General features: G+C 43.9%; 1 protein-coding gene and 1 long non-coding RNA gene across 2 annotated transcripts in view; one reads left to right on the forward strand and one right to left on the reverse strand.

The window, feature by feature from the left end:
• Nucleotides 1-9,601, reverse strand: part of IGF2R (insulin like growth factor 2 receptor) — a 54,985-nt gene extending 45,384 nt beyond the window's left edge. Inside the window, exons 1-2 of the mRNA XM_062641836.1 lie at nt 9,438-9,601; nt 922-1,055 (exon numbers count right to left, since the gene is read on the reverse strand). Of these exons, the coding sequence (XP_062497820.1) occupies nt 922-1,055; nt 9,438-9,580 (277 nt within the window). The 5' untranslated portion in view covers nt 9,581-9,601. The remainder of the gene's footprint in view (nt 1-921; nt 1,056-9,437) is intronic.
• A 747-nt stretch (nt 9,602-10,348) lies between these two features.
• On the forward strand, nt 10,349-13,734 carry LOC134175559 (uncharacterized). The gene is made up of 2 exons (XR_009969042.1): nt 10,349-11,869; nt 13,415-13,734. It is a non-coding gene; the product is annotated as an uncharacterized LOC134175559 (long non-coding RNA).
• Nucleotides 13,735-14,207: the final 473 nt, after the last annotated feature.

The following is a 14,207-nucleotide window of genomic DNA, read 5'->3' on the forward strand; positions in this document are numbered from 1 at the left end:
CGTAAGAGCTGTGTGCCAATGGAAGGCAAGATTGGCAAGCATGTTAAATTCAGGTCTGCAGGTACTAAGAGGCAGTCTGAAGAGATACTGCTCTTTAGAAAGCTACTGCTTTATTATATTAGAAATTAACAGTTAGTGATCAGAAAACTTCTCCATCAGTATTCATATACTGTTGTTTCATTAGCTGAAGCACAGAAGCAATCTTGAAAGTGACAAATATCCATGAAAATAAGCACAAATACCATTCAGAACACAAGATGCTTCTGACTGATGAAATCATGTGCAAGCACGTGTACAGAGATATGCCAGTTTCATATTTAGATCAGCATACAGAAATCCACCACTCCTCAGAACACCAAGGACATCTGCGAACTACTGAAGCAGCCACCAGATTTGACAGGCGTAACTGAAACAGAGTACTGCATGTAATCGACTTCCTTTCTGTAACAACTTAAAGGTGACATCCCAGAAACTTAGCAATACTCCAAAACTGCATTACAGAAAGTCATCCGACTCTAAATAAAGAGCTGTTACATTAGGCTAGGCTGTGGTACAGTTTAGAACTGTAACTCAAGCTTTAGCCCGTGTTTAGTATCAATCTTCGAACAAGGCTGTGCACAGTGCATATCCTGCCACAGGTAGACGCACTTATTTCTACTTGCATAGTTTCACACTAGATTACAGTTAACTAGATAGTAGGATAAGTTTCACTGTCCTATGAAGTGATTATCTACAATCACATTGTGTTTTCCCATATCTCCCCAGAAAAACTGTAACAGAAAAAAGTTTTACACTGTCCTGAGAAGGACAAAAAAAAAAAAATAAAAAAAACTTTGCTAACATGTCAAAGTCTGCAGTAGTTACAATACCATCCATTAACATGACTGAACTACTTATGAAGAAACACATTTGTGTACTTACCTACAGATAGAGAGGCTTTCTTACTGTTGTTAAATGCACAGACTGCACTTGATCTTCCACACTCTTTAACACCAGAACATAGGTTTATTTTATAAAGCACATTTCTGTCTGCATCAATTGCTTCCCATGTGTAACTGAAAAGAAAAACAAGCCTGTCAGTATTCATATTGTCTGCACTGCCACCCTCTAGACACCAGCTGCTGAAATAAACAACTTATAAAGTTAAAAGCACCACTAACTTGAGTTTCATGTGTTCTATATCCATAAATACCAGAAATAATTGTTATTGTGTCAAGGCCCAGAACAAAACAGATTTAACCACTTGAGGGGCATACATAGGGTCCATTTTACAGAACATCTGCTATGGTTTAACCCTAGCTGGTAGCCATGCAGTCGCTTGCTCGCTTCCCTCTTCACCCCCCCCGATGGGATAGGGAGAAGAATCAGGAAAAGGTAAAACCTTTGGGTTAAGAACAGTTTAATATCTGAAATAAAGTAAAATAATAATAATAAGAGATATAACAAAAAAAAAAAAACCTCAATAAACACAAGTGATGCACAATACCCTCACCAACACCCAGGGTATCCCCCAGCAGCGATTAGCCTCTCCTGGTCAGCTCCCCCCAGTTTATATACATGCATGACATGCTGTGGTATGGAACTAGTTTGAGTCAGGTGTCCTGTCTCTGCTCCTGCCAGCTTCTTGTGCCCCGCCTCACCAGCAGAGGATGCGAGACTGAAAAGTCCTTGATCGGAGTAAGAGCTACTGAGCAACAGCTAAAACATCCACATGGTAGCAACATTATTCTCAGACTAAAACCAAAACAGAGCACTGTACCACCTACTAGGAAGAAAATTAATTCTATTCCAGTTGAAATCAGGCCAATACCCAACCACCCATTCTTCCCCGTCAAATCTGTGTGAAGAACGCTGACAAGATGAACCTTTCTCTTTGAGAACCTGAAATTCCTCAGATGTCTTTGGCAGGCTACATGCTACTGCACTTTAGCAATACACAGTAACAGTGGCAGGAGTGCTAAGTCTAAGTGGAACAGAACAGCCAGTCTCATCCTGCCTGCCAGCAGCAGGGCCACCTAGCTTCAGGGTGAAAGTTGGGGTTGAGATTCTCACAAAATTCAGACTGAAAGATGCTATTAATGCCTACTAGGGCCTATCCACACCTTTATGCATTATATATATCTCAATATTGAAAGGACAGTATTCGAAGGGTGATGTCAGAAGCTATTCACAAAAGAGTGAAAGATCACATGAGCTAGCTACAGCCATCTCAAAGTCAGCTGTCTAAAAACTGCTAAATGAACATGAAGCTTTGGTTAAATACAGTGGGGAATAAATCAGAGTAATGGAAGAAAAAAAAAATACATGTAATGTAGTTCAGAGGTAGAGCAACGATTCATTTCCCTCCTAACAGGCACTATGACTGCAGTGAGATGTGGTCAGCTGCATGACACAGCAACACTCAGTTTCGAGGCAGGACCAGGTCAGCTAGTTTGGAGTCAGGAGTTTAGACAGCCTGCCTTACTAGCACAGTGCTCCAGCCAAGCTCTGTTAAAAAGGCACAGCTCAATAAGCATTTACTGTCAGCTTGGCTCAGCTACATCCCTTCTGAGCATGCAGCTGAGCTGCAGCCTGCATCCTCCAGACACTACTGATTTTTGCAACATAAGAGATTCCCCAGCTTCCCCTGTATTCCAAGGGAAAACTTCAGTAGGATTTAACAGAGTCATCACAATCAAAAACTGAGGGCAGCACAGTGACTTACCGTGTATTCCAATTATTTACAACTCACACAGGGTTTAATCCATGTATCTGCAGATTAGTACTGAATCCAGCAAGGGAGCTCAACTTCCCCCTCTCAGATACCAAGAAATTAGAAGCTGACCAGAAGCTTCACCCGTAAGGTTTGTTTGCCTTAAAGTCTAGCTCACAGGTGTTGCACCTCTTAACATTATCATATCCCACATCCCCCCAGGAGAAGAACCCATTCTTGTTCCACTTTGAAGCCCACCCCTTGAGTGAGGAAGGGGCAAAAGCAATCCAGCTACTTTACTCTAGATTTTTAATCCCCCAAGAACTTGTCTCAAATCCAATGCACCCCACCCCTAATCAAAGAGCCAGCAGTAAGATACCACATACTTTTCCACTTAATTACTGAGTACAGGGTTCTTGGCTTCCCTTTACTACAGCAGGTATTAACTGCAGTCTGCTACTGGCTGGAACAAGTTAAGGACAACTACAAAAGAGTTCTCTCTGCAAACTGAAAAAAGTAAAATCTTTATATCCTAATTATACTGGGATATAAAGGCTAAAGTATAATAATATAAGGCTCAAATACAATAACATAAGGCTCAAAAAAATAATTTACAAGGTACTGAATCACACCCAAAACACCAATAAAATTACACTTAATCAGATTTAAGGACTGTATCTCAATCCTAGACACATACTTGCCATTATTCTTTCCTCCTAAAGTAGGTAAAGTTGACATTTTACAATCGTAAAATTCTCCAAGTAGTACAATTCTCCAAGCTAGTTTCTTGCATTTCTGAAGTGGACAAAGATAATCCTGATGCAGGATGATAATTAAGTTACGGTACAGAATAACTGAAGGTCAGCCATGGAAGAAATCTTGACAACACACAGAAGTAGTTAGAATCACCCAACTACCTTCAAGGGCTCTGAAAACTGCAAGGAATTAAGACTAAAGCCAGTTTTTTACCTCCAGGAGAAAATGCATTTCAATCAAAATACAGTTTGTTCACAATGAAGCCCCAGAAATTCAGCACTGCACTGAAAAAATCCCAAAGGCTCCAGCATTTTTTTGACTGGTTTTGGAAGACAACAAAAAGGTAACATATACCAGTATTAAGGCACAAAATTTTTGATCAAGCTAGAGTGTTCTTCAGTATGGTTTTGTAATTTTTAATTTTTTTTAGTGAACTTGCAAGTTAAAGTCTGCTCATGAACTGAAAGAGAATGTAAACCCTTCACACAACAGAATTATCACTCTGTAAGAGATTAAGTGGTTTGTTTTCCCAGTTATGAAACAGAGGAATCAACATCTTGGAAGTCAATTCACTCACATGTCAAAAGCAAAAGACAAACAAGACTAGCAGCTTAGAGAACAGAAGCAAAGCAGCCACTGAAGTCATCCCTTCCTGTTAACCTTTCACAGGCTCCTGGACAGGGAAGGCTGAGAAGTCCTTCAAAACAAAGTAAGAAATCCTAGATTTAATCATTTTCCAAACCACAAATTCAGTGGCACAGAAAAAAATGAAGATTTAAATGCAGTTTCAGGGTAGTATTACTTTCAAGGAAGTTCAAGGGACTTTTTGTTTTGTTTTCTAAACAGGTGGGAGGAGCAGGGCAGGATTTATTCATTGGGAGTAACAGTAGGCTGGATGTAGCCTAGGCAGCTGACCATCCTCATCAGAGAGATGCAAAATACATTTTCACAGTAAAAGCAAGAATTATTTCTCTTCCAAGTAAGACTCCTGGCATTAAATCAGTGCTTCTTAATAGTTTCAAGTCACATGTGCTCTACTTTCCAGTAAAATGCAAACTGACCTCTCCACTGCATCCCGCAATGGAAACAATCCGTTGGCAATCACATCTCCCATCCTGACCATGGCTTAGCCACATGGACTGGCTTCCTCCAGCTTCTCTGCACTAACATCCACCAGTGGTGATGCCTCATGTAATGACCCCCTCACCACAGCCAGCTGAAGTTACCTTCTTTGAAGGGCTTAAGCTATCCTGGATTCAATGCAGCTGAGCTAATTTAGGGAGCTGTTATACCAACAGTTTTAAAAAGCAACAGCCTTGGTCATAGGGTAGGGGGTGATGCACCCTCTATCCAGGGGCCTCCATACAGCTGCTGTCTTGCAGCTAACACCACTCAAGCAACCATTTCTGCTGCAGTTCAGTTGGGCTCAAACACAGCATCTGCCTTGATTAAAACTGGCAAGAAGTTGCTTTTGCTGAAACCACATGATGCCAGTTTCCAGATAAGCCCAACTGCAGACTGTGCCACAGCCAGGAGGCCTGAAACACACCCTGTCTTCATCCCTCCAAGGGCATGCTCTCCTCCCCTGCATGTTGCTGGCCCCAGCACCCAAAACAAGCTGGATGCAGGAACTTCCATCTCTCAAAATTAACTCAGCAAAAACAGGTGCCTGTGCTCGGGTGTGGAGAGGGGACTGAGCCTGCCCAGGGCCTGCTCTGGTTCACAGGGGTTTCTGGCCATGCACCAGGCAGCAAGGGAGGATCCCGACCTGGAGGCAGTGCCAACCCAGGCCACTGTCCAAAGCAGTTGTGCAATTAAGGTCCAAACAAGTTATTGGGAATACCCTTGCCTGCATGTCAGCCTTTCCAGACACCTAGCTTTGTTTTTAAGACACTAAGGCATGAAAAAGAAGATTAAACTAATTTTCAGTTGCAAGTTGTAAGATCAAGAGGTACTTGCCTTTTTTTTTTTTTTTGAAACAGCAAAGCAGCAACTCATGGACAAAGCAACATCAGAAAGGGAAAGGCAAGTCTAATTTGCTTTGCAAATCAGTAGTTCAGACACAGAACCCAGACAAGATGCAGATGTCTAACGGATGTCTCAGTACATGCGCCCCCACGCAAGAGCCACTTTGAGGTCTGAGCACTAGCAAACCTCTTCAAATGTAATAGAGCACCAGAAAGACTACTGCTATTATTCTCATGTTCAAGTTCTTGATTCTCAAACTCTTACCCAAGGGATGACTGCTGGGAAGAGCACACCCTGCTCCAAACAGCTGTGAAGTGTGTTTACAGAGAAACATGCGTTTGCTTTCTGGGGAAATGCCCTGAAGACGCTGGCTTGCTGAAGGGGTTTTACACAGTCAAAGTGACAGAGACAAGGCAACCTAAATCCAGAGCTGGAAAGCGCATCCATATGCAATGTTGTACCCACACAATTTGTGCCCAGCAGCTCCTCAGCTATCAGAACACTGCAGAGATTGAACTAGATTCTAAAGCTCTTTATGAGCAGGTTCAACCAACATGATCTCAGGTAGACAAGCTCAGAAACACTTTCCAGGATGACCGCTTCAAATTTAAAGCTACCAGCTCAGATCCACTACTTGCCACAGAAATCACTATTAGATGTGGCTAACATTTTATCACAAACAGGTACAGAAAATAAACTTCTATGTCAAAGCAAGCTCTCCTTACAGAAAATAAGAGCTTGAATGGCAGAAGGTACACAGCTGCTGCTGTGCTTCAGGAACTTTTTAACACATCCTTACTCATGCTTAGCTCTGTTCTATCTCGCCTGTCACCTTCTCCAACCATCACACACACTGCTTGTCTTCAGGCAAGTTTTCTTTCATATGCATAATGTGTAACAGCCTTACAGTTACACCACAAGCTGTTCTTCTCTAACCGAAATACATTTGGTCTTTCATGCTACACTCTAAACCACATCTACTACATCATTTTACAGAATGTTTAAGAAAGCAATAGCAGTTTGAAGTTCAAGTACACAAGAGCTACAGGAAGCTCATGTGCTGAGAAATCATATTCAAACCATTATAATGGCAGCTTCCCAGGCATGTGAAGCAATCATGCACATATGCAAATAGGTCCAGTAATGACTTATTTATGACATCTCCCACTTAAATATGTGAAAGCGCTTAATAGAGCTGAGCAAGTTCACCTAAGGGTCACCTCTCTGTATTCAACACACGTTTCTTCACTGAGACTAAGCTGAACGCTAAACTCAGGGTTCCCTTTCAGCACACATGAACACACTTGTGGTTTCATGACAAAGGCTGAAAAGTTAGTCAACTTTATATACAGTCAACTGTAGGAGTTGAGTTATGAAAAACTACAACATTAAGTGGTAAGTAGATTTGACTTACAGCCCAAAATTAGGAATTCTGCATAACAGCAATCCTGCGATGTACACCACTTTAAGGAATTTCCCTTCCACTCAGAAGTCTAAAAGTTATACAAGTTATGCACCAACTCCTGTCCTTGCAAGGGGGCAAAAACATTACCTGTCATCAAATGGTCTTACATCCAGGATAGATCAGATTAGGCAAAACAGCAGCCAGAGGAGACAGTTTGCATTTGCTGCTCTACCATCACACTGGAAACATTTCCTGAAATTATTACATGGAAGGTGAACCCAAACTGTCACGCTTTATTTTGCATTTAAAGTAACAAATTTAAAGAACAGATCACAAAGTTAACTTTAACTTCAGAATTCCTTTCTCCTGTGTTGTCACATGAAAGATGTAAGGGGAAGAAGGAAAAACAGGGAGAGACCAAACCGGCTAGTGCCTTCCTATATCCAACCAGTTCCCTGTATTCTTTCCCAGGTGATCATACTGCAGCAACCCCAGAGACACCTTTACACAGAAGACACAAAGTGAATTCCAATTGCAAGTCACACGACAGCACAGTCAGCTGTCAGAGCACACAAGAGCAAAGGAGAAAGCATGTTGAAACCAGTCACTGCAAACCATGACATTTGACAAAGTTTCAGAAAATTAAAGCTTTTCTTCTTTCTCCAGAGTGTCCAAGCATACCAGCAGTAAGACTACACAAACAAGCAATGAAACCACTAACTCAAGTTTAAGTAGCCCTATGCCTCAGCTCTTGCACAGTTTTTTGACACCTTTCTTCCTGCAAAACAATTTTCTGAGTATCACTCTATTCTTACTTAAAGGAGAGTCAGTGTTTCTTCTAGTCCTCCACATTTCCCTTCCTTTCCCACCTTTTGACATTCACACACCAGACAGAAGCTGCTGCAGCTTCACCAGCCCTACTATGCCACACTAAAGTCAGGATGCTGTTTTCTTAACCCTTGTAAAATCAATCAAAACCTTAAGGCAGTAGAAATAGGTTGGTCAGGGACTTGTCCACATTGTACCTTTTGGCTCAGACATCAGCCAATAGTATAAGCATTTGCATGACCTGACTGCATCATCCTTCACTCAGTAACTTTCCTTCTCAGTAACTGTGCCTGAGATGACACTTCACCACCAATTTCCGTGGGGTCCTCCCACCTGTCAGTCTGCAAATTCTTATTTTTCCTCTAACCATTCCAGATTACTAGGCATAAGCCTTTCAAAGCAGTTTTTCTCACCATGGCATGACAGCAAGTGCATGCTTTTGAAACACTGCATCTTAAAAGAAAAGCTGCCAATTATGCTACTGTTTCAAAATTTTTCTCTTGCCTGTAGCAAAAAGAAACTAGCTTAATTAATTAGCATTCAAAAAAGAGACTACATGTCTCTCAGTGGCACTACCAAATATTCCTCCAGTCGCAGACATGCAACAAAACCAAGACAGACATTGACAGAACACAATGCTATTCTCAAAATAGGAACCACTTGATAATCAAGACATTTAGGGTAGGGTGTTTTGGTTTTATGTAATCATTAGTCAGAGGAATTAAAATTCCCTCCAGAAGCCACACAACAGCTCCTAACTTCTGTCTAGATCCTACAATTAGGGTGGTCACCTGACAAAACCACTTTCTGCCACCCCCTTGGATTAATCTTGCAAGCAAATCTACTTTGTCCTTTTAATAATTTAACAGTATCACACCTGATTGCAGAAGGAGAGCCCATTGCCTCCAGTGACCCTGCCTTAGTGCTAGCTGTTGACTGAGATAATGTGCTTCTGGAAGTCCCACTGCATAGTCTAGCTAAATAATGAAGAAACAAAGACTAGTAAGATACTGTTGGCCAGACTAGATTCATGGCTGCATTCAGAGCAGGAACATGCCAAAACATAAAGAACAGTGCCACTTCAATATAGCAGTCCTCATTTCTCAAAGTTTTCTTAACACACCCATAAATAATAACATTTGGCCATACCCTTAGTAAGAAGATGACTGTCAAGTGACACCCCGGCCAAGCCACTTTGGGTTATTTCACATTAGAATGAATACAGTGGCATAACCCAGCCCTCCTGCCCACAGGTGACTTGAACACAGCAATTCTTATAAAATGGTTTGGGTTGGAAGAGGCCTTAAAGATTACCCAGTTCCAACCCCCGGCAGTGGGCAGGGACACCTCACACTAGACCAGACTGCTGACCTTCTCACCCTCAGACCTCCTGTGTCTGTGGATGCTCCCACAGTGAGGTCCCCCCACAGGGACATCCTCAGCCCACCCGCCCACCCTCTGATGAGGCTCATGCACCTTCGCTAACCTTGGTCTCCAGCCTGGGCACATGCACCGCGGAGCTTCCCTCAACGCCTCCCGGCCTGACCCTCACAGGAACGGGCGACCAAAAGCCCTGCTCAGGCGGCCCCGGGGGCCGGGCCCGCCCCGGGCTGATCTCCCGCACACCCCGCTCGCTCACACGCCGTCCCAGGGAGAGAGGGAGCGAGCACGGGCACCGGAAGAGCCCCCTCGCCTCTCACCCCGCCGGTTCTAACCCTCCCCCGCGGGAAGGCCCCTTCGGCTGCCGCCTGTCCCTTCCCGCCCCACCGGCCGCTTCTCGCTGCCCACCTGCACAGCTCCCGGTATGTTTCGTTCAGGGCCGCGGCGGCCCCGCCGCCTCCCCCCGGCCGCAGGGACAGCATCAGAAGGCCGAGGAGGAGCGGGGCGGCGCGGGACCGCGGCAGCGCCGTGCGGGGGGCAGCGAGTGCCATGGGCGCAGACCGGGCCGGGCCGGGCCGAGCCGACGCGGCTGCCCCGGGACGTCAGGCGGCGCCGCCGACCAGAGGGACGTCATGTGACACCCCGCCGCCCGCCTACTCTGCGGTCACGTGACCGCCGTCATGTGCGGGCGCGGCATTCACATGATATGCCTCCTCTGTCGGCGGCGGAGTGGGCGCAGCCTTCTGTCGTAATCCCCCCTCAGGCACACAGGCACCCCGGCCTGCACGTGCTGGGGGCGGCGGTGGCGCGGCCTCAGGTGCTGTGGTGCGGCCCCTCAGTCAGTGTCAGTCAGGGCCGGGGTATAATGGCCACCAGCCACCTCTACGGCCTCCCTGTGCTACCTGCTCACAGGAAACGGGAGGGAGGGAGGCCTTTCCTCCGCGCCCCCTGGTGTGGTCTCATCTGGTCTGGTCTCATCTGGTGTGGTGTGGTCTGGGGGGGGGGGCTGACCCGCTGCCACGTGGGCAGCCTTGCAAAACACTACCTGAAAGAAGTATGAAGTGAGGAAGTGGCTGGTTTCTTCTAAGTTACAAGTGATAGGACAAGAGGTAATGGCTTCCAGCTGCGCCAGGGGAGGTTTAAATTGGATATTAGGAACAATTTCTTCACCACACGGGTGGTCACAGGCTGCCCAGGGAGGAGGTGGAATTACTGTCCCTGGGAGTGTTCAAAAACTCTGTAGATGAGAACCTAAATGACATGCTTTAGTGGTGGAGTTGGCAGTCCTGGGGCAATAGTTGGACTTGATCTTCAAAGTCTCATCCAGCCCAGTTGGTTCTGTGATTCTATGGTACTTACTCTGGAGCATCGGCCTGGAAAGGGGCAGGCTACCTGCTGGGCAGTGTGGCATCAGGAGGGAGACTCACAGCCTGGTGCTGTGCTGGCTGCTGGCTGGCTTTTGTGTGGGGTATTAAGTGTGCAGAGGCTCACCTTGTGAAATGTGCTGTGAGTGCTCACATAGGAGACAAAGTGCTTGGAAAAGGTTAAATGGGGTTTTAAATAAGTTACTCAAAATGTGCTGTGAACGATAGAATCACAGAATGGTTAGGGCTGGAAGGGAGCTTTAAATCGGCCACCTTGAGACCAGAAAACTAAACCCATTAGAGATGGTGACTGAGGAGGCAGTGACAGCGATGTTGTCAGTTACATGGCTGCAAGAGTTACTACTACAGTGGGGAAGCTGGCATGGTGTGGAAATTATCCCCCATTTCAAACAGCGGGCAGAAGGGAGGGCTTGCACAAGACAGCAACCTCATCAGAGGGAAGTGGAACAGATACTAACCTATCACCTCTGCCTTATAAACTGCCAAGAAGAGCCAGATGTCCCAGAGCTTGTATAATAGATTATTTCCAGGGTTTATCAAATTTTTACTGGAGTGTTTAATATTCAAAAGAGAGACTTAGCATTTATTTTTTATGAAACAGCATTTAAGAAGAAAAGGACCTTTGGGAGTGGGAAGAGGCATAAAGGTGGGGAGAGTGAAAGAAAATAAAAATTGCAGCCATTAAACAGACAGCTGTCTTATTTGTGTGAAGAAATTCTTCACTAGTTACAAATGCTTTCCGAAAGTCAATCACACAAAGAAACACAAAGGCCCACAACTGAAGTAGTTTATTTTTCTTGCCCCATTCCTGGTTATCCAAAGCAGTAAGACAGCACTGAAGATTGGCCTCTATGGCAGTTTAGCCTGGTTCCAGGCTGCTATAATCATGTCCTTTTCTCCTTTTCTCTCCATTACATATTCAGCATCCCCTCTTTTCAGTAGCACCAGTCCTTCTGCAGCAGGGCAGTTTGCTGGTTAAAGGTGCTGATCTGGCTGAAAGCTAACATACTATGTTGATTGTTCTGTGTAGGTTTTGAGCTCTACCAGTTGCCTGATGTACTTGGCTCACTGCATAGCTGCATAAACACCTACACCAGCTCAGGGAGGGAAAGAGGAAGGCATCAATGGTGCTGCAGGGGAGGAGTTCCCGGGTAAGATCAGCTTTAGCTGCTGTGAAATTTCACCCGACCAGAGAAGCCAGAAGTTACGGCTAAAGTCAAACCAATCCTGCCCACCACCAAGCACAGCCTCGGCCCCCACTCCCTGCTGCCTGTCTGCCTTCATAAGACGTGCTAGTGCTTGTGTAAAGCCACTCAACAAAATTCAGCTCACTAGTCCAACAGGAAAAAATCACCTACTGAAAAAGAAGGAATAGTTTTCTTCTGGCTCAGCAGCTGTAGCAGCTTAGTGAAGAGATGAATCCTGGTACAGGGGCAGAGGAGGAAGAGGAGACAGGTAAAGAAGAAATGGACTGCATGTGTTGGCCTTTGAAGCCATAGCAACTTAGCTTTTAAAGTTACCACAGCCTAGCCCAATAGCCATGTCCTCAGCTGATGGAGAGGATGACCTTCAGTCTTTATGCTGGAAAGAGTGTTGTGAAACAGTAATCAATCTATCTTTTCTCAGAACCTAAGAAAGAAAAATTTAATGAAAAGGACTGAGTAACTGCTGTTACCCTTGGCAGTTTTCCATTAGCATATAATGGATTACTGCCAGCTCTTCCACTTCTGTTTTACCCTTCAGTGTTTCCTTAATCTGATTACCTGAGAATCCCTGTTGTCTGCTTGTAAAACTCCAGACTGTAAAGACAAGCTTGATGACAGGAGCTCAAAGGCTCAAAAGAAAACAAAAGCAGTAGACAAAATGAATACCGAGTCTATTATTGCTGTGATTATGTTTCCTAAAATTTGCTGTTCTGCTGGCTGTACCCCCACCACTCACTGTAGCCAGAGTGGTGCAGATACATAAAACTTAGTAGTAAATTCTGACTCTGCTTACCAAGTTCCATTAAAAATGTAAGGACCCAGAAATTCACTGCAGACAGCAGTGCTGGCAGGCATACTGTAGCTTCTGATCTCACTAGCTGTCCGTGTTCCTGCAAGTAGAGCTTTATTCCTGAAATTACCCTTGTGTACTTTCAAGCATGTGAGTGACTCCACTGAAGACAATGTGAATGTGACTGCTCACCTTGGTAACATTAAGAATGCGTGTGAAGATCTGTAGTGTCAGGGCCTGGCAGTGGAAGCAGTTAGTTTCAGTTATCTGGTAAGGGCCAATTCAAAGTTGTTTACTGACAAAAGAATGAAGGAGTTGATACATGTTGCATTCTTCATTCTACATACTGCTATGTATTCATAGGCCTTATGTTTGCACAAGGCACAGAGGCTTCAGAGCAGTTTCTTTGCATGTAGAGAAAAGTATGTGAACAGCTACCTCACAAGAAAGAAAGAAAATAAACCATCAAGTTAAAAAATTCTGGTTAGAAAAGAAATTCTACTTTCCTGTGCAGTACTAATACACAAATGCATCAACCTAACAATGAATCAGAGTTGCAACACAGCAAGGATAGCCATGGAAATGCAGAAATACTGAAATATACAATATAAGCACATATATATATAATTTTAAAATAAATATAATTTTAAAATAAAGTTATAACGTAGTTTTCTGATTCCAATCCTGTGCATTCAGAGTCTAGGCCTCCAACTGGTTCCATTTCCTATATATTTTCCTTAACTTTTATAATCTGGGGGACTCATTGTTTCTCAATGTTTCTCCCATGTTTAAAGCTAACTACATGCATAAGCTGTGTGTCAGTCATTTTTGTATCCTAAGCTGTGTTTTGCAATAGGCAGAAGTGTTTTATTCTGAGTATCATTTATAAGTAATAATTGAAATATTTACCACCTGTGCTTAATGTTACCGGCATCTTGGCTAACAGGATACCATTAAAATATCCTGAAATGTAATCTCATAATCTTACCTTTTCCTTTTTCTCAGGAGAGGCTCAGCTCAATGATGAATCATTGAATCCCAGTCTACCTCAGATTCATGCTGAAATTTCCAAGCTATGGATGATTTTCAGAGGCAGGATATCATACATAAGTGGTGAATACAAGGATTCTTCCTTGCAGGTTGCCAGGTGTCAAATGTCACATCAGTTCATGGTTCTTCTGATCCACAGTCTTGTTTCATGTGGCCAGAATCAGCTTCTGCAGTACAGGCTGGCTGAGTGGCAGCTCATTTCTACTGTTTCTGTCTCAATTCCCTTTAGCACTCATATCTAATCTCTGTGTTTTCAGTAAATAGGAATAAAAATGCTTTGAGAATACAGAGTTAGTTTTATATTTGATTGTGGAAAATTCTTTCTCCAGGGAGGTTTGGACAGTTTATTTCCAGCTGTCTGTAAACTATGCTATAATAAAATAATTGGTTTCATGCTTTATGAAAATTTCATAAGACTGCTCCATGGATCTGTACTGTTCTTCAGAAAGCGCAGAGGCACTGCTCACCGGGTGGTTCTCTCTTCTTTTCCTGTTCTTTGCTTGCTGCACCTAAACTTTCGTCTTCTCAATCTTACACCCATTGCCATTATTTCTGAATGTTCCTCTTTCTTTTTGCTGCTCATTCAGTCTCTTGCCATTTCCCTTAAGTCTTTCGACTCCTTTTCCTTCCTTTTCTGTTCTGCTTCTGCTCTTCCCTCTTTCTTTCTAGCACTTTTCACAAGCAAGGCCTTGATAAGAGTTATCTCCTGATTTGTTATTATGAGTTATTCTGCTTCATAACAATGTAA

This window comes from Pezoporus occidentalis, unplaced genomic scaffold (assembly GCF_034315485.1).
Source record: "Pezoporus occidentalis ecotype Australia unplaced genomic scaffold, CSIRO_AGI_Poc_V1 ctg7, whole genome shotgun sequence".
Taxonomy (NCBI): Eukaryota; Metazoa; Chordata; class Aves; order Psittaciformes; family Psittacidae; genus Pezoporus; species Pezoporus occidentalis.